A 25,846-nucleotide genomic window follows, 5' to 3' on the forward strand; every position below is an offset into this window, starting at 1 on the left:
TGCTGACTCCTTTGGGGGGTTGACAACCATGGTTTGAGTGGTGGGGGTTCTCCCTCCTTCCCTCCCTCCATCCTGCAAATTGATCCATCCAATTCATTCTAGTGGAAGATGTTGTTATATTAAACTAAACTTCAAAACTAAATTAAAATTAAATAAAATTCAAACACAAATTATTATCCCCTGGAAGCTAATCATAATCTGAGCAAATATATTAATTTTGACAAAGCTACTGTAATCTAAAAACAATCACTGTGCATATGCAAGGTGTCCAGATGAAACAATCACTGTGTGTGAAACAATTATTTCTAGATGTAGCGAATCAAGCATATGTTGCGTTTGGGCAGCGGACAGTGCTTTTCTCTGTTATAAAGGAGAGAAACACCATCTACTTCAGTGTCTTGAAAATGATGCCCAAAGTGGCTCTGAAATGTCAACTATCTTTATTCAAGCTTGACTGATTTAGTTTAGGGATTTGCCTAAGTGCAATTTATTTCATTTTAAGGTTCAATACACATAATTAATTAGCCAAATTTTATACAAGTCAGTTCGCTTCATTCATCTATTTAGTGATATCCTTCTCTTCTGTTTTAACTTTTCCCTTATCATTGTTGGTCATCTTTGTTATGGTTTTTCTCCAATTTTGAGATTTTTAACTAAACTACAAAAAAAAAAAAATAAAAATATATATACATATATATAATATATGTAAATTCAATGGCATATTTGCATAAGTAACATTTTAACAATTTTTTGTCCGAAAATATCTGAGAAAATATATTATATTTGCTCAGATTATAGTGTATACAAAGTAACGATGCAAATACATATATAAACAAATGATAGGAGTCCCTAGGGATCCAAATTTTCAGTACTGGCAGCAAACCGTTTCCTACATCATTATGAAAATGAATACAACAAAAAGAAGAAAAAATAAATTAAGACACAGATATATTGACGACATGATTTCTTTTGACAGCAACTTATAAGAGGTCAAAACAGATATCTATTCCAATGATCTAACCTTGACAAAAATAAACAGAGACAACACAAAAGTAACATTTCTAGACCTTAAAATAAATATCAGGGCGGTTAACCAAGTAGAAATAGGAATATACGATAAAGGAGAAGATTATAACTTCGAAATAATACACCTTAGCTACTGGAGTTCCAATATACCAATCAAAATAAAGAGAAACAATTTCACAAGCAATAAGAATAATAAGAATTTGTAACGTTAGACTTAGTTCTGAAGCACTGGAGACTTCAAAAGACAAGCTTACTAAGAACAAAATTCGGGACAGATTTATCGAAAAACACTTAAAGTAAGGTAATAAAAAATGAAACAACAAAGGAAGGATAGCAAATATTGACAGAACCATTTTGGATAATTATGTAAATAAATATAATTTCTGCCTGCATGGGCTGTTCATTCCCTGTAGCGTGTAAAGAGACTCCGAGGAGGGTAGTCTTTTGATAGGCTTATATCTTTGTATAGTCTAGTTTTATTTTAGTGTTATTTTAGCTACGTTAGCTTGTGTACATCTTTTTTTTTTTTATCGTGAGCATTACTGTAGTTTGCATATATTACATTGGTTTATCTTGGGCCGCAAGAGGTCGCTACCTATGCCTACAACTAGGGTGGCAAACTCAAACAATCTCTCACATTTTGGTTCTGTCGGCCACGTGTGCAGGATATGTGCATAACCTTTGAAAACTGGAATTTTCAAAAATTCAGCATATGCTGGGTCCCAAGGATGTTGGATTTATGAGGTTCTACTGCGTATATGTATAATACATACATATATATAATAATTAATATATGTGTATATTAATTACTTATATATTTACGTGTGATGTAGCTTATGTGTGATTACATGTGGTACCCATGTCTTATTCTGGTCATCTAAATACTATGGGTCTTGTTCTTGATCCTTAGAATTAAGTGGAAAATTGTGCATTTTGTGATTACCAAGGAATACAAAGACTCAAATAGAGGATGGCATTTTAAATGGTGTTCTAGCTGGTTAATATTCACATTTATAATTTGAATACAGTATTTTGAAACTAGATTGTTAATTATAAATTAACAATCCAGATGGAAAAACTGAATAATATATCAGCCTCTTAATTCTAATCTTTTTCTTGCCTGCAATCTACCTACTAGGACTTTTGCTCTCAATCTTTAAAATTAAGAGGGGAAGTGTGCATTTTATAATTACCAACAATCTTAATTCCTGATACCTAATCGGGAATATATATACAACACTTCGTCAGAAATTTCAGTTTTGGTTTAGAAAAAAATTACACAGCAACTGTAGTGTTACCATGTACTTTTTGATTTTTACATATAAGTGAGAAAATTTCTTGTCTTTTTAATATTAGTCAATTTCTAATATTAGCCATCAGTTGCTCAGTTTGCAGTTTTTCCAACTGGTTAATTTATCTGTCTTGTTAATTGATTTCAGTGCTATTGCACTTGCTTTTTGATAAAAAAACAAAAAATAAGTTAAAAATATAAGATGTTAAATGTAAATGAGAATTATATAAAATTAAAATTTTTTGAGATACTTACAATCAACTTCAAATTTTTCATCTGCTATTTGCAGGATGCCCAATTCAGCTAGTAACTTGATATATCCTTGGTTATTTTTAAATGTTAGATAATATTCTTCCAGCATTGTGTCATAAACCTAGTGGAAAGAAACAAAAAAAAAAAAAAAAAAAAAAAAATATTGTTACTGATTATGAGATTTAAAATGTTCTTTCCTTGTTTTACACATGAAAAGATTGTAACTTGCAGTAGTTGTAGCACATGAGCAGAACTATGCTCCACTGGATATAGTAATACTAAAAAGTTACTGAAGATTTTTTTTTCGCATGTTAAATGAACTCCCTCCCATAAGCAATTTGAACGCTTATGGAAAGGAGCTGTTGATATAGAGAAGCAATTTGATAGAGGAAAAGAGGTTAGAGAATCCAGTGTAATACTGAAGGTAGTCTTGTAGAAAGTGAAAAAACTGCAGATAGCATTTTTATTGGGCATGTATCAATAATCCTCTTGTTCAGTGATTGCCACATTCCAACACATCATGGCTCGCCCTTACTACCTTTCCTTCTTCAGTACTGCTGCAGTCAAGGTAAGTGAGGGCTATAATTCTCCTTCCCTCAAGGTGAAGAGTCTCAAAGTAAGTGCTACAATTTATTCAGTATAGTTCATGTTAATTCAAGCCTTTGCTGTACTGATGTTTACATGGCACAGAAGCAAGCTGAAACCTGCAGAAAGTGTTAAAATCTACAAACTGCTAGATAATGGTCCATGTAGACTTGTTTTTCACAAGTCCTGTTCACTTTAAAAAATTTAGATTCTCAGCAGAGAGGCAATTAAGTTAACATAACAAATACAATAAACTCTTTAAAATCTGGCACTCACAGGGATTCACAGATGCAGATTTTAAAATTTTTCAGATTTTAGAGAGGTATTAGTATCAGTAGTGGCAAATAATATGGATATAATACTCACTGGCTGAAAGCAAATTTCCACACATCTATTCTGCAATCATCCTTCTAATTAAATTTAAGTGAGGAAGTTAAATTTAAGATGCCATCCACATTTAGCTTATTCAATCCATTCACATTCTTAAACACCTCAATCAGATCTTACAGGTGTCTAGTTTGCACACGTTGGATTTTCAGAACTGAAGTCTTTCTTGATAAGAGTACCGTTTTGTTCCCCTAAAATGAGACTAGCAGACCCGTATGTGGGACTCAAGATGTAGCCTAAATACTGTCTTATAAAATGGGATAATCATCTAATCCTCAGCTGGCAAAATACCTGAATATCAATAACAAAACTGAATCAACTGTCCTGACAGTATCTGCACTGCTCACAGAACTTCATGTCTAACTGCACGATTACCCCAAGGTCTTTTTTTGTGCTCCACTATCTTGAGTGTGGTACCACATCGTTGGTATATTATTCTGAAAATACTGCTACCATATGCAGTACTTTGCATATGTCAATGTTAAAATTCAACTGCCACTTCACAGACCATCTTTTTAATTGTTCTATCTTGTTGCAATAGCATACCTTGATTCCTGTCATTAACCACAATATCAACCTCTGTATTAGATGCAAGCTTCAAGCCTGATATATACTTTCATCAATATCATTAATAGATACTGAAAATAAAAATGGGATAATCATCTAATCCTCAGCTGGCAAAATACCTGAATATCAATAACAAAACTGAATCAACTGTCCTGACAGCATCTGCACTGCTCACAGAACTTCATGTCTAACTGCACGATTACCCCAAGGTCTTTTTTTGTGCTCCACTATCTTGAGTGTGGTACCACATCGTTGGTATATTATTCTGAAAATACTGCTACCATATGCAGTACTTTGCATATGTCAATGTTAAAATTCAACTGCCACTTCGCAGACCATCTTTTTTAATTGTTCTATCTTGTTGCAATAGCATACCTTGATTCCTGTCATTAACCACAATATCAACCTCTGTATTAGATGCAAGCTTCAAGCCTGATATATACTTTCATCAATATCATTAATAGATACTGAAAATAACAATGGGCTAAGCACTGAATCCTGGGGGACTCTACTAATAATATCAGAACAAGATGAGCAGTGTTCATTTATAACTATTATCTGTCTTCTTCCACTGAACCGGATGTCTTTCCCCTCTCAAAAATTCCTTTATCCACAGAGTAACTTGCTCCTATTGTCACTGTGCTCCAATTTGAACAGCAGTCTTTCATGTGAAATGGTACCAAAAGCTTTTTTAAAATCTAAGTATATGATGTCAAAATTATTCTTTTGTATCCAGTTCTTAAGTTATTGCACGATTAGCATCCAATCAGATGGGTCCGATACGATCGCCCCCTTAACAGATCCATGTTGTGACTACTGTACAAATGCACTCCTGTCTATATGGTTCCATATTAGCTTTTCAATAAGTGACTATTATTTTATTGGAACAGAACTCGAGCTTACAGGTCTGTAATTACTCACTTCACCTTTTTATCTCTCTTTGTGAATCAAGGAGACATTCACATAACTCCAAAGATGGAGTTCCAAGGATTGAAGGATGCTCTCATAATTATGGCTAAAAGTTTGCTTACCTCTTAGCATTAGCATTAGTTTAGGCATATGATGCAAGAAAGCAGGCTTATTAGGCTTGCTTTCTTGCAAAAAAAAAACAAAAAAAAAACACCTTCCCATTTCAACCTTCCAGTCATTCCAAATGTTTGTCTAGTTCGGCCTTAAATTTATTTAAGCTATCAATTTCCACAACAACAGATGGAAGTCTGTTCCAACAATCAACTACCCGCGGGCAAAAGGCAAACTTCTGTACATCTACTCTACAACTGTCTTTCTTCAATTTTAATCTATACCCCCCCCCCCCCGAGGTTTGTAATCTGAACAAGCGGAAGTATCTCTTGCCTGCTCAAACCAATCAAGGCTTTATACACCTCAGTCAGATCACCTTGCAGTTGCCTAGTCTCCAGATGCTGCAACTTGCAGAACTTGAGCCTCTCTTGGTAAGAGAAACCCTTTGTTACTCTCACAAATCTTGTTGCCCTTCTCTGTACTCATTCTAGCAACTCTACATCCTTCCTAAAATGAGGCCTCGAGACCTGTACACAGTACTCAAGGTGTGGCCTGACTTGCCTTATACAAAGGGATAATCACCTCCTTGTTTCTGCTAGCAAAATTCCTATATATCATTGATAAAACTCCATGACCTGCTCTGGCAGCCTGTCTGCACTGCTCAGAGAACTTTATATCTGACTGCACAATTACCCCCAGGTACCTTCTTCATTCTCCACCTTCCTGAGTGTAGTACCATACAGTTGGTATGTTACTCTTGGGTTACTGCATATCTATCCATAAGCAGTACATTGCATTTGTCCAGGCTAAACTTTAGTTTCCATTTCTCAGCCCATCTGCCTAACTTTTCTAGATTCTACTGCATATTGTCTTTACTGTCATTAACAACCCTGCCAACCTTCGCATCATCTGCAAACTTGGACATTAAGCCTGATATACCTTCATTGATGCCATCTCCCACTCAACCAACCCTTTATCCATTGCAGTAACTTGCCCTTAATGCCACTTAACGACTCCAATTTGTAAAGAGGTCTTCCATGTGCAACAGTATCAAAAGCTTTCCTGAAATCCAAGTGTATGATATCAAAATTATTTTTTTGTATCCAGTTCCTTTGTGACCACATTGTAGTATCCTTTTGTTGCTTTTCTTAATATAACCGTATAGATCTCATTCACCTCTTATGCCTTATTCACTTTTAGTTTCAATGTTGATGGCATTCCTCCTCCTGCTCAGACTACACACGAGGGGAGAATAATTCAAATTCAAGAATAGTGGTTGCAGATAGATGTGCGGAAGTCTGCCTTCAGCCAGCGAGTGGTTGATTGGTGGAACAAACTTCCACCTGTTTCTGTGGAAGTGGGTACATTGAATAAATTCAAGGAAGAACTAGACAAATTACTGGAGGTGATGATGTAAGAAGTGATGATGGAGGCAGGTGATGTAAGAAGTTTTTTTTTGGTTGATGCTTTATAAGCTTGCTTTCTTGCACCATATGCCAGTACTAATACTACCAGTTATACCATTCATATCTAGTGGACCAAATGTGATTCATCCCTTTCCTTCTATTATTAACATAAATAAATAAATTTTTGCATTCTTTGTCAGAGACTTCTTGTAATCTCGCTTTGCTTGTCTAATCCCTTTTATAAATTGACTGCAGACTAATTTGGAACTACTGTGGGTTTCTGTATCCCCTGATAATTTATATGCATCCCACATATTTTTCTTTTCTGCCATTATTCTCATCAGTTCATCAGCCAATTTAGATCTAAGTCTTGATGTCTCTCTTAGTTGATATAAAAAGCATATAATCTTTTATGATTACTTCATGAATGCTTCCCATTTAGAATTTGCCATTGGTAATATCATTAGTTGGTCCCACTGAATAGAATTTAAAAATTGTCTGAGACTAGTTGGTATTTCTTGAATGATTAGATGACTGCTTTTATGTCAATAATATTATGGATGCCGCAAGTAGATGTGATATTAACAGGATGCAATCACAGTTTACTAATATGAGATTTAACTAAACCAATAATTATTTTCAAGGGTAAAAGAAAAGGTTTTAATTTTCATAATGGCAATAAAGAGAAGCTTTGACATAGATTAATAGCATAAATGATAAGTGGGAATGTTTAAGGAAGTAATTTTAAAAGTTACTCAACTACAATGGTGTGCAAACCTTAAGGACCAACACTATTTCTAAAGGTTACAACCACAAAATCAAATAAAAGAGCCTGTGGCAATTTGCATTACCACAGGCTGTTTCATTGAATCATGATGAGAGGGCTCACACAAACAGATAAAAGCAGCAGTTATGTGCAAATTACTGAATGGTGAGCACGATTGTTACAAACATCCGATTGGTTTCATACAGTGCTACAGACAATGAAATGGCCAGTAGACAACATCTGGATGACTTTACGTGGGGTCAAATAATTGTGAAGCTCAAGGAAGATCGAAGTGCGAGGAATGTGGCTGCAGAGTTCGGTATCGCCCATAGCATCGTCTCACATGAATGGTCAGCCTTCATAACGATAGGTACAGCTGTTCAAAGGACCAGTAGTGGTCGTCCTTGAAAAACAATGCCCAATGATGACCACTATATACTCCTACAGGCCAAGAGGGACTGACACCAGACAGTGGAATCCACTGCAAACTAGCTGCACAGGATATCGCGGTTTACTGTGGTCAGGTGACTCCACAAAGGTGGACTGTTTGCCCGATGGCCAGTATGTTGTGTCCCATTAACACCTGCCTATCGGAGACACTGTTTATAGTGGTGCATTGAACACAAGGACTGGACAGCAGTGCAATGAGGAAAGGTACTCTTTACTGAAGAGAGTAGATTCAGTCTCAGCACACACAGTATCAATCTGCAAACATCACTGAAAGCGATCGATATGGCGGTCGAGGTGTTCTCGTCTGCGGAGGCATTATCTTGGATGGACGTACACAACTCCAGATACTGGAAGGAAGTACTGTAACCAGTGCATGCTACTGTACTGAGGTAATACTTCCCCATGTGCATCTGTTCCGAGGTGCCATTGACCCTGAGTTTGTGTTTATGGATGATAATGCCATACCACATCGAACTGCAGCTGTGATATGCTTTTGGAAAGTGAGGACCTTGTTTGTATGGATTGGCCTATCTGTTCCCCTGATCTAAATCCTATTGAACACATATGGGATGCTCTGGGAGAGATGCCTAGAGGCACGTCCACACCCACCAAAAAATGTTCACCAGCTGATGATGGTGCTGACAGAGGAATGGACGATTTTACCACAAGAACTTATCAACAATGTTGTTCTAAGTATGGACAGGCAGTGCAAAGCCTGCATCGACATTAGGGGTGGCCATATCTCCTACCGAGGACCACCTCTTCCCTTTGTTCCATCTTTGGCAGTGATGCATCTGTATCATGGCAGCCAGTGCTTTGCTGGCATTTTTGAATAAAGTCCCTCTGTACCGTTTTGTTTCTGTTGTTGTGTTGGTGTTGTTTCCTTCATCATTTCTGTACCTCACGAGGTTCCTTTGGTATGCTTTTCCTATATCCAGGCCACTCATATGAGAAGCTATAGGTGAAAACCTGACTGGTCCTTTGCACACCAGTGTATTATTCCATATAAAGGTCTCTGAGCAGTGCAGATAGGCTGCTAGAACAACTATTAGGGTTCTGTCAGTGATATACAGATTACTGCAAGATAAGGAGATGATTATCCCACTGTATAAGGCTATGGTTATGCCACACCTTGAGTACTGCATACATGTCTAGAAGCCTCATTTTAAGAAGGATGTGGATCCCTTGATAGTGCAACCAGATTAGCTGAGAACACAAAGCAAATTGCATAGCCTTGAAACTAGACACTTGCCACGAGAACTGATTGAAGCATTTAAAGCTTTAAATGAACTATGTAAACTTAATGATGATGGTATTCTAACATTTCAGACAATATGCACAAGGGTTCATAAACTTAAATTGAAGAAGAGTGGCTGCAGGATAGGTGTGAAAATTTGCTTTCAGCTTGAGGGTAACTGATTGTTGGGAAAAACTACCATTTGGTGTTCTGAAAGTGGGTAGTTTCAATAAATTTATAGAAGAATTAGGCATATTTTTGGAGAGGATGGGCGGATGAGGTAGGGTAGTGTTTTTTTTTTTTTTTTTTGCAGAAAGCACAGGAGTGCTTCCCAAGAAAACAGAATGAAAACCACGCTGCATTAAATTTCATTGGCAAAATTCACATTTATATTAAAATACAGCCTAGATAGTAGTAAATATTTACTGAGTATTCATCCACTTTCGTGGGAAGGTATGCAGTTTCCTTTTCAGAACACAAATTAATAAGATGGCAAAGATGGCCTAGTACCACCAAGTGCTCAATCTCCTCTAGTAATACCCTTACTACTCCTATTTTTAAGGCCTTCCATAGGAAATGCATTATCTAAGTGACAGGCAACTTTTTGTAGGACTCCCATGTGGTTTAGGTTGTTCAGAAGATGATGTTGACTAATGTTGAGCCCTGTAGAATTTGTTTTCCAATGCTGGCACTAAGGGCAAGCAGCTTTTGACTCCCATGTGGTTTAGGTTGTTCAGAAGATGATGACGACCAATGTTGAGCCCTGTAGAATTTGTTTTCCAATGCTGACACCAAGGGCAAGCAGCTTTTGATTTGTTGATTTTTTATTATTTTTATTAACAAAGGTCACCATCACAATGGAATATAGCTTGGAATCATTTTGTTTATGGAATCCCTCTGTAGCAACTTAAAAAGTCCATTGTTCAGAGTCATCACTATCCTTTCATTTCCTATCCCTGCAGTTTCATTAAAATTGCCTGTTATTTTATTCTCTCACAACTGTATTTTTTTTTACTATTTCACTAACATACTCAGAAAAATGTTTCTGAACAATAAACCTGCATTATCAGCAAAACTCAGAGGAAAGTTATATTCAATGACAAAAGATGCAAAAAAACATTCTGCATATATGACTTCATCAACACCACAAAAGTGCAATGTCTATTTTTGCATTTCTTTTTTAAATAATGTATGCTGCTGTTATGCTTATTTGTCTGTAATTTAACTAAATATTTATTCAGTTAATGAAATGTTTTTATTTATTTATTTATTTTTTTGAAAATTTGGTTTACTCATAATGGTGTACTGATAATGATATGTAAAGGGAATTTGTTCTACACTGCATATCTAGCAGGTCTCAAAATGTTCAGTTATTGTTCAGTTCTGAAGTAATGTACTAAGTGGATGATGGGATTGCCAATCCCTAAGATTTCTAGCTATCTGTCTGAACTTCTTGGTAGGAAGACTTTAGTCACTGTAAAAACAGAAATTTGATGTATAACAAGTACATGGACAATTCAAACTTTTTATTGTTTCCTGATAATACAAAAAGCAAAATACATTTCAAACTCGTGAAAAACGTTTACCTTTGCTTGAATTTCATCAAACCAAGATTCAAGAGGTTTTTCTGATTTAATTCGGTCTACAAGTTCTTTAAGAATGCTGCTGTTTATCTTTGTTGCAAGCAATGTCTATAAAATAAATAAAAAAATTTAGAATTAGGTTACACGTATGTTCAACTATAATCTCTATTAAAATTACAGAAACTAGGCAAGACAGAGATCTGTAATGAAGAATATCAAGTTCTCAATTATACACTATAATGTTCATTCTATTAATTATGAACAGTTAAAAAAATACGTAAAGAATCTCTGAAAGTCATAATATTCATTCATTCATTATTAAATGGTTAATTTTTGTGTATCTAGTAGCTCCAATTAACATTTATTACACAAAAACTACATAATAATGGAAGTGATTACTAAATGATTACACTGAATAACAAATTTTGGGTCATACCTTGTTATGGGCATGAAAAGAAGTTTACTCCATAGATTTTGAGATGCAAAACGTGGAAATAGTTCTTAAAATGGCAGACTGGCTCTTGTTTAAAAAAAAAAAAAAAAAACAAAGTAGTTTTTTTATATTTACATAAGGTATTTTTTATTTATATGGCAGTAAGATGTAGCTACGAACATATCTGTATCAAACACAGGACCTTTATGCCTTTCACTTGTATTCAGCTTCGGGAGCGTCCCTTTTCAGTATCCAACAATAATCAGCAAACATGGTGGCAATCCATTTGATTTTGTATCTTTGTTCCATTGCTGCGATCTCTTGATGGAAGCGCTCACCATGTTCATTGCTAATGGCACCACAGTTTGGCAGGAAGAAATCCAGGTGTGAGTGACAGAAATGCATCTTCAATGACACATTGCACCCCAGTTTTTCATAAGAAGTAAGTGATCTTCCACAAGCTGACTGTAGTTGCCAGCTTTAACATTTCCTACAAAACCAGTCAAAACATTTCGAAGGGCTTTCCATGCTGATGTCTCACTATCACTAAGGACACATTCCAATTGTTCGTCTTTTAAAATTTTCCTTATTTGTGGACCAATTGAAACACCTGCCTTAATCTTCTCTGTACTAAGTCCTGCTATGTGCATGCAGGACTGTTCACTTCCAAAGCCTTCATGATATTTTTCATGAGCTTGAGTTTGATGTGGAGCAGTATTAGCATTAGTAGAGGCATATGATGCAAGAAAGCAAGCTTATACAGCATCAGCCAAATAAAAAAAAAAAAAAATCCCTCCCCATTTCACTCATCCGTTTGCTCCAAACGTTTGTCTAGTTCTGCCTTGCATTTATTTAAGCTGTCAACTTCTACAACGACATGAAAGTTTGTTGCAGCAATCAACAACCCGCTAGCTAAAGGCAAATTTCCAGACATTTATTCTGCAACTGTCTTTCCTCAATTTGAATTTATGTCCCCTCAGGCAATTAATCTGGGCAAGAGGAAGGATTCTATCAGCATTGAGCTTGCTCAAACCATTCAAGGCCTTATACACCTCAATCAGATCACCTTGCAGGTACCTAGTCTCCGACACTGTAATTTTCAAAACTTAAGCTTTTCTTCATAAGAGCAACCCTTAGTTCCATTCACCAGTCTTATTGCCCTTCTCTGTACTCGTTCCAACAGCTCTACATCCTTCCTAAATTGAGGCCTCCAGACCTGTATACAATACTCAAGGTGTAACCAGACCATTGCCTTATACAAGGGGATAATCACCTCCTTATTCCTGCTAGAAAACTTCCTGTATATCATTGACAAGACACCATGACCTCACAGAGAACAACTGTTAACTGAGAACATATAACTCAGTCCCAAGCCAATTTCGAGGATTATTGCAACAGAGTTGAAGACGCATTTCAGGCAACAACAGCTTATCAAGTGATTCAGAGTGAGGAGACAGTTGCCAATCACATGATAAGAGTGTGGTGGTATTGAAAATACAGTGTTGGCATGTGTTTTGCCGAGAGCCATAGTTGATAACGTAGAGTAACTTGCTAATATGAGACCCTGACTGTAATCCAAAAACAAGAGTCAATCGACAAATTTTAATGTGATTTTTGCGTTCAGCAGCATAAAATTAGTCAAGAATGGGTATTAATAATACCCATTCTTGACAGCATAACATAACCAAAAATATCTAAACAAATACCTTTAAGATTATTACAAATGGGAATGGTACATAACTTTTGATTTCCTCTCCTCCCCTTTCCTCACTTTTTTTTATTTCATGTATTGATTCCATATTTTATTTGATGATCTAGTATAAACAAAAAATAATACGATTAGTTCTGAAACGTTTGAGATAGAAGCTGTAATCTGGACTGTATAACAATTTACCTTTTCATCAAAATAAGCTTTAAAGATTTTAAGTGCAAAATCCCTGAGTCTTTCAAGTTCAGAAACCTCTGAAACCAGCTCGCAATGATCTAATTCTGATAAAAGCTGTTCAGCAGATGCACGGAAGCCCTAATACATAAAAGAATACAGTATACAACAAATCAGATTCAATAAACAAAAAACCTTTAAACAAAGCAAGTAAAAAAAATTTCCATAAAACAACAAAAAAGTTTTCTGACCTCAACGCTGTGATAAAAGAATATCAAACTCTGTGCCCCGACGCTAGTCATAAATTCTGAAATTGAGTAAAAAACAAAGTTATCTATTCAAAATATTTATTATCTATCAAAGTCATATATACATAAAGAGATGTATAATTTTACACACACAATAATTGTGCATAATTTCTGAGCTCCACAGTAATCTTGTAGGCTTCAACAAAGTTCTCTTTGCTTATTTTCATGTACAGCAGAACCTTATACATCTGGCTAAACTGAGTCTTAACTAAGTGTTATCAGATATCTCATGTTGAAAAAGGATGACATCAAAGGTGAAAACGCTAGACAAAGACAGACAAGTACTGAGGGTCACATACATTTTAAAAAGTCTTTGTTTACTTTTGCATTTTATATGTATTATAGAATTTAGCCATTACTGTAAATAGACTATTAATGCAGGAGTAACATAACTGATAACTTTAAAATTTTTTATTAGAATTACTAATTTCACAAATACACGTAGTCTCAGTTCCAATCTCAGTGATGTTCATTTTCAATTACAGTTTGCCAAACTCTACCTACTTTTATTGACAGAATCCAATTATCAGTTGCCTGAACTCAGTTGTCCTAATTATTTGCTGCAAAACTCTTTTTGCTTCAAAGGTGGTATGACAGGGAATATCAGAGCTTCTGCCCTGATATTCCCTGTCACACTTAGTAATTTAGAATCTCCTCTTTTCAATCTTTATTGTTTTACAAATCCAATAACCATTTGGAAATCTTTGACTTCTTTTCTCTAAAACTCAACGTTCTCCGGTCCAACTTTCCTAACAGTGAGGTAATTTTCCTTGCCTATTTTAACATTCACAACTCCAGCTGGTTTCATTTTTCTAATCATATGGACCTAGCGGATCGAGATGCTGAGGCTTTTGCAATAACTAATGACCTAGCATAGATTGTTCATTTATCTACCAGAATACCAGACAATCCTAATTGCACACACAACACTCTTGATCTTTTTCTCAAAAACAACAACCTTCCAAGTACATGGTCGAGGTGAGTTCCAGGCACCAGAGATCACAACCTGGTGATGGTCTCTTCTCCAACTGAAACTTTCTCTTGTGGCCATTCTCAACCTCATGTTGTTTCACATTATAAGAATGCAAAATAGGATGGTCTGTGAGATTTCTATTCTGCTTTTCCTTAGTTAGATTGCTGTTTTAAATCTTCTGATGCTAATGTTTGCTCAGATTATGTCAGTGAAATTATTTTTGTAGAGATGAAATCCTTTATTCTGTACTCCTTCTTAAAATCTCATCCTTTACCTAAACCTTTTTGTTCCAATAAATGTGCTAAGACTGTTCAACATCAAAATGTTGCATACCACAATTGGCTTGCATCCAAATCTCCAGATTCATTTACTGTCACACTAAAGCTCAATTGTAAAGCAGTTATTAACCAATCTAAACTAGATTTTGAACAGGCTACGAGTAGAAAGCTTGCTTCTCATCTAAAAGGTAGAAAAACATTCTGGTCTCTAACCAAAGCTACTGGCTGCAACTTTTATCAATGATAGGCTGCCATTCCCAGTACATTCCACTCAATGCCTCCTGTGGCTTCCATCAAAAGGATGTCAAGAGAATTTTGAACAATCTTGATGCCAAGAAAGCTCCAGGCCCTGATGGTATTATTTCATTTGCTTTCAAAACTTGCACTCCTGAGCTTGCTCCCTTTTCGTGTTATCACCTTTTCACACTTTCTTATTCCACTGTTGGTTTTTTTCTGCTTGAAAATTTGCTCATATATCGAAACAGTTCCTAAAAATGTGCAGAAAATCCTTCATATTAAATTATAATCCAATTGAAATTAGTTAGTAGAGGCATATGATGAAAGAAAGTAAGCTTATACAGCAAGAGCCATAAAAAAACAACAAAAAACAAAAGTCCCATTTCACCCATCCATTTGCTTCAAAATTTTGTCTACTTCTTCCTTGAATTTATTTAATCTATCAACTTCCACAATGACAGATGGAAGTTTGTTCTTTTCACAATTTGAGTTTATGACCCCTCAGGTTTGTAATCTGAGCAAGAGGAAGAATCTCATCGGCATTGAGCTTCTTCCTTATATTGAGCCTGCTCAAACCATTCAAGACCTTATACACCTCAATCAGATCATCTTGCAAGTGCCTAGTCTCCAGATGCTGCAACTTATAGAACTTGAGCCTCTCTTGGTAAGAACACCCCTTTGTTCCTCTCACCAATCTTGGTGCCCTTCTCTGTACTCGTTCTAGCAATTCTGCATCCTTCTTAAATGAGGCCTCCAGACCTGCATGCAGTACTCAAGGTGTGGCCTGACCACTGCCTTATACAAGGGGATAATCACCTCCTTATCCCTAATTGCAAAAGTCCTGTATATCATTGACAAAACCCCATGAACTGCTCTGGCAGCCTGTCTGCACTGCTCAGAAAACTTCATACCTGGTTGCACAATTACCCCTAGGTCTTTTTCATTCTCCATCACCCTGAGTGTAGTACCACACAGTTACTCCAGTTCTCTCGGGGTTACTGCTATAACTGAGAGGAAAGCAGAAGAGAAATTGTTGAAGATAAACATAAGAAAGGCACCCAGGGTGGATGGGATCTATCCAGTTATATTAAAGGAGGCAGCAAAGGAAGTAAGAAGACCCTTAGTCATAATCATGAGAGCTTCCTTGGACTCAGGGGAGGTACCCATGGACTGGAGATGTGCAAATGTGACCACAATTCACAAAGGATGATCAAAGGGCGACACAAGTAATTATAGACCTGTTAGTTTAATTTCTGTTCCAGGGAAATTAATGGAGGCACTGGTTAAAGAAGCACTGCAGGATCATCTACACAACACCAGCTATAGCTCTGACACAGCATGGTTTTGTTAAGGGGAAGTCTTGTTTGAACAATTTTATTGGATACTATGATGTGGTCACAAAGGAACTTGATACAGGGAATAACTTTGATATCATATATTTGGATCTTAGAAAGGCTTTTGATACTGTTGCACATGGAAGACTGCTAAACAAATTGGAGCAGTGTGACACTGGAGGCAAACTGCTGCTATGGATAAAGGGATGGTTGAGTGGGAGAAGACAGAGAGTGCTAATCCGTGGACACTGCTCTTCGTGGACTAATGTTATTAGTGGAGTCCCTCAGGGTTCAGTGTTGGGTCCATTATTGTTTTCTGCATTTATAAATGATACTGATGATGGTATATCAGGCTTAATGTCCAAGTTTACAGACGATAAAACTCAGGGTTGTTAAGGACACTAATGACAGTACGCTGCTGCAACAAGATCTAGAAAATTTGAGCAGATGGGCTGAGAGGTGTTAAATGTAAAGTACTACATATGGGAAGCAGTAACCCCAGGGTAACGTATGAACTCTGTGGTACTACACTGACAGTGGTAGAGAATGAAAAGGATCTGGGGATAACTGTGCAGGCAGATAAGAAGTTTTCAGAGCAGTACAGATGGTCTGCAAGAGTAGCTCATGGTGTCTTGTCAATGATATACAGGAATTTTTCTAGCAGGGATAAGGTTGTTGTTGTTTTGGTTTTTAGGAGCATTAGCAACTAAGGCCATATTGCTTTGGGATATGTGGTGGTCATTCCCTGATCTTCCCGCATCTTCTGTATTTGGTGGTGACGGGCTCGAACCCCGGTCTAATCAAGAAGCATGTGATACGCACTACTGCTCCTTCCCACCTGGCTACGGAGGCGCCTGGATAAGGAGGTGATTATCCCCCTGTATAAGCCAACGGTCAGGCCACACCTTGAGTACCGTATAGAGGTCTGGAGGCCTCATTTTAAGAAGACGGACGTAGAACTGTTGGAACGAGTACAGAGAAGGGCACAACAAGACTGGTGAATGGAACAAAGGGTTGCTCTTAAGAAGAAAGGCTTAAATTTTGCAAATTACAGTGTCTGGAAACTAGGCACCTGCGAGGTGATCTGATTGAGGTGTATAAAGCCTTGAATGGTTTGAGCTTGCTCAATGCTGATGGGATTCTTCCTCTTGCTCAGAATAATCACCTGAAAGAATTAAATTCAAATGGAGGAAAGACAGTTGTAGGATAGATGTGCGGAAGTTTGCCTTTAGCTAGCGGGTAGTTGATTGGTGGAACAGACTTCCATCTTTTGTTATGGAAGTTGATAGCTTAAATAAATTTAAGGCTCAGCTGGACAGGTATTTGGAATGAATGGAGGGGTGAAATGGGAGGAGTTTTTTTTTTTTTTTTTTTTTTTCTGGCTGTTGCTGCATAAGCTTGCTTTCTTGCATCGTATGCCTCTACTAATGCTAATGCTATATGCAGTACTTTGCATTTGTCAATATTAAACTTCAGTTCCACTTCTCAGCCCATCTGCCCAACTTTTCTAGGTTCTTTTGCAGCATCTAGAAAAGTTGGGCAGATGGACTGTCATAGCATACTATCATTACTAACCCTGCCAACCTTTGTATCATCTGCAAACTATGACATTAAGGCTGATATACCTTCAACAATATCATTGATAAATACAACCAGGTCTCGCATAATGCGAGTTCGATTAACGCATTTTTCAGTTACTGCTATTCAAAAAAATTATACCATTTTTCACTTTACACGATGCAAATTTCCAGTTAACGCAACCTTTTTTTTATGCGATAGTTGAAAAAGATTTGAATCGTGCATTAAGTTACTGCATGTTGGATGGGCAATAAACAATCATTTGCCTGCTGCCCGCTTCATTGTGTTCCGTCAACCATCGGAAGAATACGTGTTACTTGTTTGTCTCCCGCTAATAAAGTCAATGCAGACTTTCATTTAAAAATTCAAATTTTTAAAATTGCACAAAAAAATTCAAATCTCATTTAAAAATTCAAATTTTTAAATGAGCCAGATGAAAATGTTACGGCGTAGGAGGTAACGGTAAAAGAACTAGATGAAATCTTTCGTATTGCAGAGAACCTCAAACAAAGGTTTGAGGTTCTCTGTGATATTTATTTCACCAGGGCCCAGAGAAGATTGTTGTCGGCTATCGGAAATTGATTGATGAAAAGAGAAAGTCAACACTTCAAATATTTAAGCAACAGTCATTTCTTCATTGTGTATTTTATATCAGAGGTTCCCAAATTTTCTCGTTTCACGGCGCCCTTAGTGTTTCAGTAATTTTTTTACTGCGCACCTAGACCAAAAGAAATACCTAACAGTTCTGTTTATTAAGTAATTAGGTCCAAACAACTTGATAAGAAATGTTGAAACTGTGAACTACTTCAAGCTAGTAGTTCGCGCGGTGTCCAACAGATGTCGAGTATCGTTGTTTCCCTCAAAAATTTAAAGTTTGGGAACCGCTGTTTTATGCCATAAACATTTAATCCCATAATTATTTTCATTATCTTTTACACTGTATACAGTTAAAAAGTTATTTAAAAGGTAATTTTAAAATTCTTTATGAACATTTCTGAAGTTCAAGGACCAATTATAATTTTTCCTATTGATTATTATATTCAATTAACGCGTTTCCGTTTTGCCTGATGCATTCGCGGGACGAATTAATCGCATTAATTGAGGCCAGCCTGTATACAAAACAACAATGGGCCCAACACTTAACCCTGGGTGATACACTAATAACATTAGTCCACAAAGAGCAGTGTCCAATTATTACCACTCTCTGTCTTTTCCCACGTTGTTGGTTTTGATTTTATTGGCACATTAGCTACTAAGGCTATAATGTGGCAAGACCATGTCATTTATAAAAAAGTTTAAACTTTCAGTGACCTAATTAGTTAGGTCACTATGTCCAAAGGTATAACAAATATATAAAAGAAAAATGTAAATTTTTTACATTTGTCCAATGTGTCCAATTATTACCACTCTCTGTCTTTTCCCACGTTGTTGGTTTTGATTTTATTGGCACATTAGCTACTAAGGCTATAATGTGGCAAGACCATGTCATTTATAAAAAAGTTTAAACTTTCAGTGACCTAATTAGTTAGGTCACTATGTCCAAAGGTATAACAAATATATAAAAGAAAAATGTAAATTTCATATACGAGCAAAAATATTTATTGATTTTAAAAAGCTAAAAACAGCAGACACATTGTCATTGTCGGATAAAATCTGACTGAGTGTATACGGCTCAGTCAGATGATTAAAAGCGGTAAAACGGATATTGCTAAAATCTGGACAATCAATTAAAATGTGTCTCATGGATAAAACTGTGCCACAGGACTCACACATAGGAGGGTCATCAGGCCTCAGCAAAAATGAATGAGTCAAATGACTATGTCCTATGCGGGTCCGGGCAAGAACAACTTCCTCCTTACGGTTCCTGTGCAGACTAGACTGCCATGGTTCAATTACAGGCTTTATATGATATAATTTATTCGCAGTCTGTCTATTCCACGAATCCTGCCATTGGGAGTGTATTTTCTCGTGTATTATTTGCCTGTAGTCTGTATAGGGGGACTAACAGGCAGCGATTATTACTGGGAACTGCTGATTTGGCTGCGGTGTCAGCCAAATCATTTCCACTAATCCCAACGTGGCTAGGAATCCAGCAGAAGCGGATATCATATTCACGTTCCCGGAGGAAGTGAATTTTCTGCTGAATGCTAGACAGAACTGGATGAGAATTATATCTTACAGTTATTAAGGCCTGTAAAACACTTAGAGAATCAGAGTATAAAATGAACCGTTGGTATTGGCATTTACTAATGTGATCCAAGGCTAACTCAATAGCATGCAGCTCTGCAGTAAATATGCTACATTCAGAAGGAATCTGCTCTGATGTAGTGCTGTCTGTAAAGACCGCGGCAGATCCCACATATGATTCCGACTTCGAACCGTCTGTGTAAACTGGCACGAAGTCAGAATGTTCAGCTCGGTGTGCTGAATAAAGCTGCAGGTAGACTTTTCCCACTCAACCATCGTTTTATCTATTGTAGCAACTTGCCCTTACTGCCATACTGCTCCAATTTGAACAGTAGTCTTCCATGTGCAACAGTGTCAAAAGCTTTCCTGAAATCCAAGTATACGATATCAAAATTATTTTTTGCATCTAGTTCCTTTGTGACCACATCATAGTATCCAATCAAACTGGTCAGACAAGGCTTTCCCTTAACAAACTCATGCTGGGTCTGAATTATTACTGCAATCTAGATTGGGGGTCCCCAAACTATGGTCCGTAAAAGAATTTTATCTGGCCCATGGATATTTCAATTAGATTGTAAAAATTAATGTTTATATTAGATCACAATAATATTTATGAAAAACACATTTTACAGATTATTTTAACATTTGTCACTTAATTAATAGTGTTGCTGCCTCTGTGTCATCAGCTTAATCTTGTTATATATTAATTCTGTTATTTCCACTTAAAGCTATTCTTTGTGAAATATTGTTAAAATAATCCGTTAACCTTGCCCTGTCATTAAATAGCAATAGGTGTTAGGGACAGTAATTAGGGATTTCCTGATCACTTGCCAGTCTGCACACCAACCCTGATGTTCAGAGTATGGGAGCAAAGCTAGGCATCCACTATACAAGAATCCCGAATCCAGGATAAACCTGGCACTAGCAGCATGGTCTGATGATTGATATCAGTAAGATCCTGAACCAGTCTGCACATGAACCCTGACGGTCAGAGTATGGAAGCAAAGGTCACCCCTGGCTTCTGTGTGTGTGTGTGTGTGTGTGTGTGTGTGTGTGTGTGTGTGTGTGTGTGTGGTATGGTTGTTTATTGACACATTAGCTGCTGTGGCTATAGTGCACCTATTCATAGGAATATTAGAAAATGATTAACAATGAAACCAATTCAATATAATTTCAGTTCTGAAACCTATTCATAAAAGATTTTACGCTCCAATTTGTTTCAAAAAGCAGAAAAGTTCATTAACATTTGCCTCCTCTCCAATGATATGATATAATGTCAACGGTTCTTGAAGATTAGCCAGATTTTGAAGTACTGAAGTTTGATGTTGGTGATAGTGTGGACAGTCAATCAGAATATGTTTAACTGTTAGATGTTCTAAGCAGTGTGGACACTGAGGAGGATCATTGCCCATTAGTAGATAGAGGTAAGTCAGATGGGTGTGTCCTATTCTCATCCGTGTGAGCACCACTTTTTCTCGCCACACTGTCTGATTGCTCGAGTGCCAGAACTTTGGGTCTTATTTCAACTGGGAAAGTTTGTTATTCGTTGGTTATGCCATAGCTCTGTCCACTGTGCATGGCATGCTGCTTGAATTAAGATATTATAATCAGGTGCTGGAATAGGGACAGAGGTTAGGTATAAAGTTGATGGCAGATATATCAGCCAGTTCATTCCCTTTTATGCCCTAATGTGCTGGAATCCAGCAAAATTTCACTAGTTGTTGACAATGATCAATCTGCAATAGCAAACTCTTGATTTTCATTAAAATATGGTGATTCTTTTGAGAGGGATTCTGCATTGCTCTAATTGAGCTGAGAGAGTCAGTGTAAACTATATATTTTGCAGATGGGTGTAGAGTCAAATTTTCTAGAGCTAATTGTATTGCATACAGTTCTGCTGAAAAGTTGCTATACTCATGTGGAAGAGAAGCTGATATGATAGCAGAGGGAAACGCTGCTGCTGCTCCAACAGTTGAAAGAGATTTGGAACCATCTGTATATATCGGCAAGAAGTCAGCACAGCTTTGAATATGGCTAGCATGGAAGTTGTTGCACATTTAGAGTCGGTAGACGATTCTTTCCCCATTGAAGAAAATAAGCATCGTGGGTCAGTTGAGGAAAGGGGTCCATGGTGGATGAGAGTAATTCTTTATCTGTTGCCTATTGTGGAGAGGAACATTCCAATTCTGTGATATTTCAAGGAGCCATAGGCCAGCTGGTCATATTTTACTTGGTTTATTTCTGTAGAGATTGAGTATGTAGTTGTTTAGTTGGTTTTTAGGAGCATTAGCAACTAAGGCCATATTGCTCTGGGGATATGCAGTGGTCATTCCCTGACCTTTCCGCATCCTCCGTATTTGGTGATCACTGGTTCGAACCCCGGTCTAAGCAAGAAGCGTGTGCTACGCACTGTTGCTCCTGCCCACCTGGCTACAGAGGCGCCAGAGATTGAGTAGTGGTTGATTAAAAAGGTATGGCCGAATAGGATGTGAACAGCAAGTCTGTATCTCAAGGGGGTTCTCATGAGCTTCAATGTATAGACTCTGAGTTGGAGATGTCCTATAGGCACCAATTGCAATCTGCAGTGCATTATGTTGAATAGGATCCAGCCAGCATAGTACACTCCTTTGGCCAGAATCATAAACTGGAGCACCATAATCTAAACGGGATCTAATCAGTGCTCTATATAAGAGCAACAAAGTTCTACGACCTACTCCCCAAGACAGGGCAGATAAAGCTCTTAGCATGTTGATCTTTTTAAGACAGGTAATACGTATTAATTTAATGTGCTCAAAGCAGTTTAAGCTTACTGTCCAGGATTAGTCCTAAGAATCTGATATTGCTGGCAAGTGGAATGGTGGATTTTGAAATCTGCAGTTCAGGATGTGTATGCAATTTGCGTTGACTGCAAAAGTGGATTGCAACTGTTTTCTGTTGGGAAAGACGATATCCATTGAGCTCAGCCCACTTTTATACTTTATTGAGGGACATCTGCAATTTCTTTTCGATAGATATCATGTTCTGAGAATGGCAAGAAATAGAGAGATCATCAGCATAAAGGTACGCCTCTACAGTATTTGGGAGTTCTTTTGTAATGGAATCAATTCTAAGAACAAACAGGGTTGCACTCAATACTGATCCTTGCAGTACTCCTTCCTGCGAGAATGTAGCAGAAAGGGAATTTTGATATCAGACCTGGAAAGATCGGCTCTTGAGGAAGTTCCTAATAAATATGGGCAAGTTGTCTCGTAGACCAAGAGTATGAAGGTCACTGAGAATGCCATACCGCCAGGTAGTATCAAATGCCTTCTCTATATCTACAGAGACCATAACAAGGTGTTGGTTTTTAACAAAGGCATTGCAAATTTCAGATTCAGCCTTGATCATCAGATCTAAGGAGGATCTGTTTAGGCAAAAGCCATGTTGACAATTACTCAGTAGATGTTGAGTTTCAATGATCTAAATGAGTCGACTTGTGGATCATTTTTTCAAGAATTTTACCAAGGCAACTTGACAGAGAGATTGGCCTGTAACTATTAAGACTGGAGGAATCTTTTCCAAGTTTTAAAAAGGCCAAAACTGTAGCATGGTGCCAGGAGGTTGGATAAATATTTTCCAGGAAGGTCCGATTAAAAAATACTAGCAGCAGTTGTAAATTTTTGCCTTCGAGATGCTGCAGCATGACATAATATATGCCATCTGGCCCAGCGGCACTGTTTCGTGTTGTTCTGATGGCCTGTAAAAGTTCACAATATTGAAGAGGCTGATTATATGGAAGTGATAGTGAGGCTCGAAAGTTGATAGGTCTCTGTTCAGTGGCAGCCTAAATTTTCTGGAATTTCGGAGTATAGTTTGATGCAGCTGAGACTTAAGCAAAGGTGTTGCCCAAGGCATTGGCTATATCTAGAGGACTAGAGAGTACTTACTCATTGCAGGAAAGAATTGGGGAAGGGATGGTTGGAAACTTTCCAGAAAACTGCCTAATTTTCTTCCATATTAGTCTGGAGTCAGTGTTTCTATTGATAGTAGATGTGAACCGAATCCAAGATTCTTTCTTGGCTTGCTTTTGAATGTAACGCGCTTTTGCCCTTAGCTCCTTGTAGCTAATTAGATCGGCTGTGGTTGGAGATCAATGGAATAAATTAAATGCTTTATTTTTTTTTCCTTCTTTGCTTTTGTGCACTCTTTGTTCCACCAGTAGTTGAAATGCCGTCGGGTCGGGGGATTTGATAATGGAATTGAGTACTTAGCTGCAGCTAAAAGATGGGATGTAACATAATCAGTAACTTTATCTATGGGCTGGAGTTGAATAGTCTTTTTGTCAAGTGTGCTTGCTGATTGAAATTTGGCCCAACTGGCTTTAGAGAATTTCCATTTCCTGCAGGGTTTGTCTAATGGTGGTTGTGTAGTCATCAGATTACAAACAATTGGAAAATGACTGCTGCCCATGGAATCATCCAGAGCGGACCATTGCATGACTGAAAACTGTATTGGGGAGCAAATCGATAGGTCAATTGCAGAAGTCTGTCCATGCGAGCCACTATTAAGAAGAGTGAGGTTTTGTTTTTCCAATAAAGTTTCAATCAGTCGGCTGCATCTGTCTAATTTAGATGATCCTCATAAAGGGTGGTAGCCACCTTAAAAGTTCTTCAAGATCATTATAAGAATAAGTATGATTTGGTGGGAGATAGATTGAGACTAGTGTTAATGCAATCTGAGTAATCAGACGCACAGCAACGGCTTCAATTTGGGTTTGGAGAGTGATTTCCCTAGCCAGAATCTTTGAGTTAATTAAAATAGCTACACCACCACGAGCAGAATTGGAAGTATTCCTATCTCTTCAATAGATTGAGTAGTTTCTTAAGAAAATGGAAATTTGAGGAGTTAAATAGGTTTCCTGTAGACAGAGACCAACTGGAGAGTAGCAGTTAATTAAGTACTGAATGTCGTCAATGTTGCCATGAAAGCCTCGGCAATTCCACTGCAAAAAATTAGGCATTACTTGAATTTAGAAGAAGCTGTACCTGACATGGCTGCCTTATGGCGTTCCGGCTTCGGTTTGTCTCTTTTTGGAAAGGTAGGGTGACCAGTGTCCATATCTTCTTCTGCAAATATTTCCAGAATTGGATTTTCCTGTTTTGATAAGTTCTCTGCATCCATCAATGTGTCCTGAACAATCTTTTTCAAAGTCGAACAATGATTATTTGAAGTAGTAGCAATCACTGACAGAGGAGAAGATTTCACTGGTATCATAAGAGGCGTATTACTTGCTTGGTCCGAGTGCTTAAGGGCAATGGATTGTTGCTGAGAGAGGACAGTCAGCCCAGTCAGAGACTGATATGTTTGATGGAATGGTAACATCAGTTTGAGTGGCAATGGTTTGATATTTTTTTGCAATATTGGCATAGGTACGGTTAGGTATACTGGGTGCAATTAATTTTCTTGCCTCCTGATAGCCAACTTTATATTTGACAATTTTTTCCTCCGTTTTCCAACTCTCACATGTTTTAGAGTAAGCAGAATGGTTGCCTTTGCAGTTGGGACAGGTCATATCTTTTGCGGTACAATCACTTTGACCGTGTTCGGAGGATCTACAGTTTGGACAAACTGGGTTCCCTCTGCATGCCGTTAGAGAATGGCCATACTTTTGGCATTTATAACATCTCAACGGATTAGGAATGAAAGAACAAATGCGACAGAGTAGATAACCTGCTTTTACTGATGACGGTAGGTTTGGACTGTTAAAGGTGAGAATAATATTTCTGGTAGGTATGAGTATTGTCTCCAGACAATATACACACAATATACAGGCCTGGAGGCTTTGTTTCAAGAAGGATGTAGAGCTGCTGGAACGAGTACAGAGAAGGGTAACAAGATTAGTGAATTGAACAAAGGGTTGCCCCGTCACCACCAAATATGGAGGATGCAGAAAGGTCAGGGAATGACCACCGCATATCCCAGAGCAATATGGCCTTAGTTGCTAATGCTCCTAAAAATCAAATAACAAACAAAGGGTTGCTCTTACGAAGAAAGGCTTAAGTTCTGCAAATTACAGTGTCTGGAGAC

General features: G+C 37.4%; 1 protein-coding gene across 1 annotated transcript in view; it reads right to left on the reverse strand.

Moving 5' to 3' along the window:
• LOC150079350 (sorting nexin-13-like) overlaps nucleotides 1-25,846 on the reverse strand; it is a 392,325-nt gene that overhangs the window by 137,126 nt on the left and 229,353 nt on the right. Inside the window, exons 13-16 of the mRNA XM_090382305.1 lie at nucleotides 13,137-13,192; nucleotides 12,898-13,026; nucleotides 10,574-10,678; nucleotides 2,573-2,690 (exon numbers count right to left, since the gene is read on the reverse strand). Of these exons, the coding sequence (XP_090238431.1) occupies nucleotides 2,573-2,690; nucleotides 10,574-10,678; nucleotides 12,898-13,026; nucleotides 13,137-13,192 (408 nt within the window). The remainder of the gene's footprint in view (nucleotides 1-2,572; nucleotides 2,691-10,573; nucleotides 10,679-12,897; nucleotides 13,027-13,136; nucleotides 13,193-25,846) is intronic.

Source organism: Mastigoproctus giganteus, chromosome 10 (assembly GCF_048544385.1).
Source record: "Mastigoproctus giganteus isolate SK-2022 chromosome 10, ASM4854438v1, whole genome shotgun sequence".
NCBI classification, from domain to species: Eukaryota; Metazoa; Arthropoda; class Arachnida; order Uropygi; family Thelyphonidae; genus Mastigoproctus; species Mastigoproctus giganteus.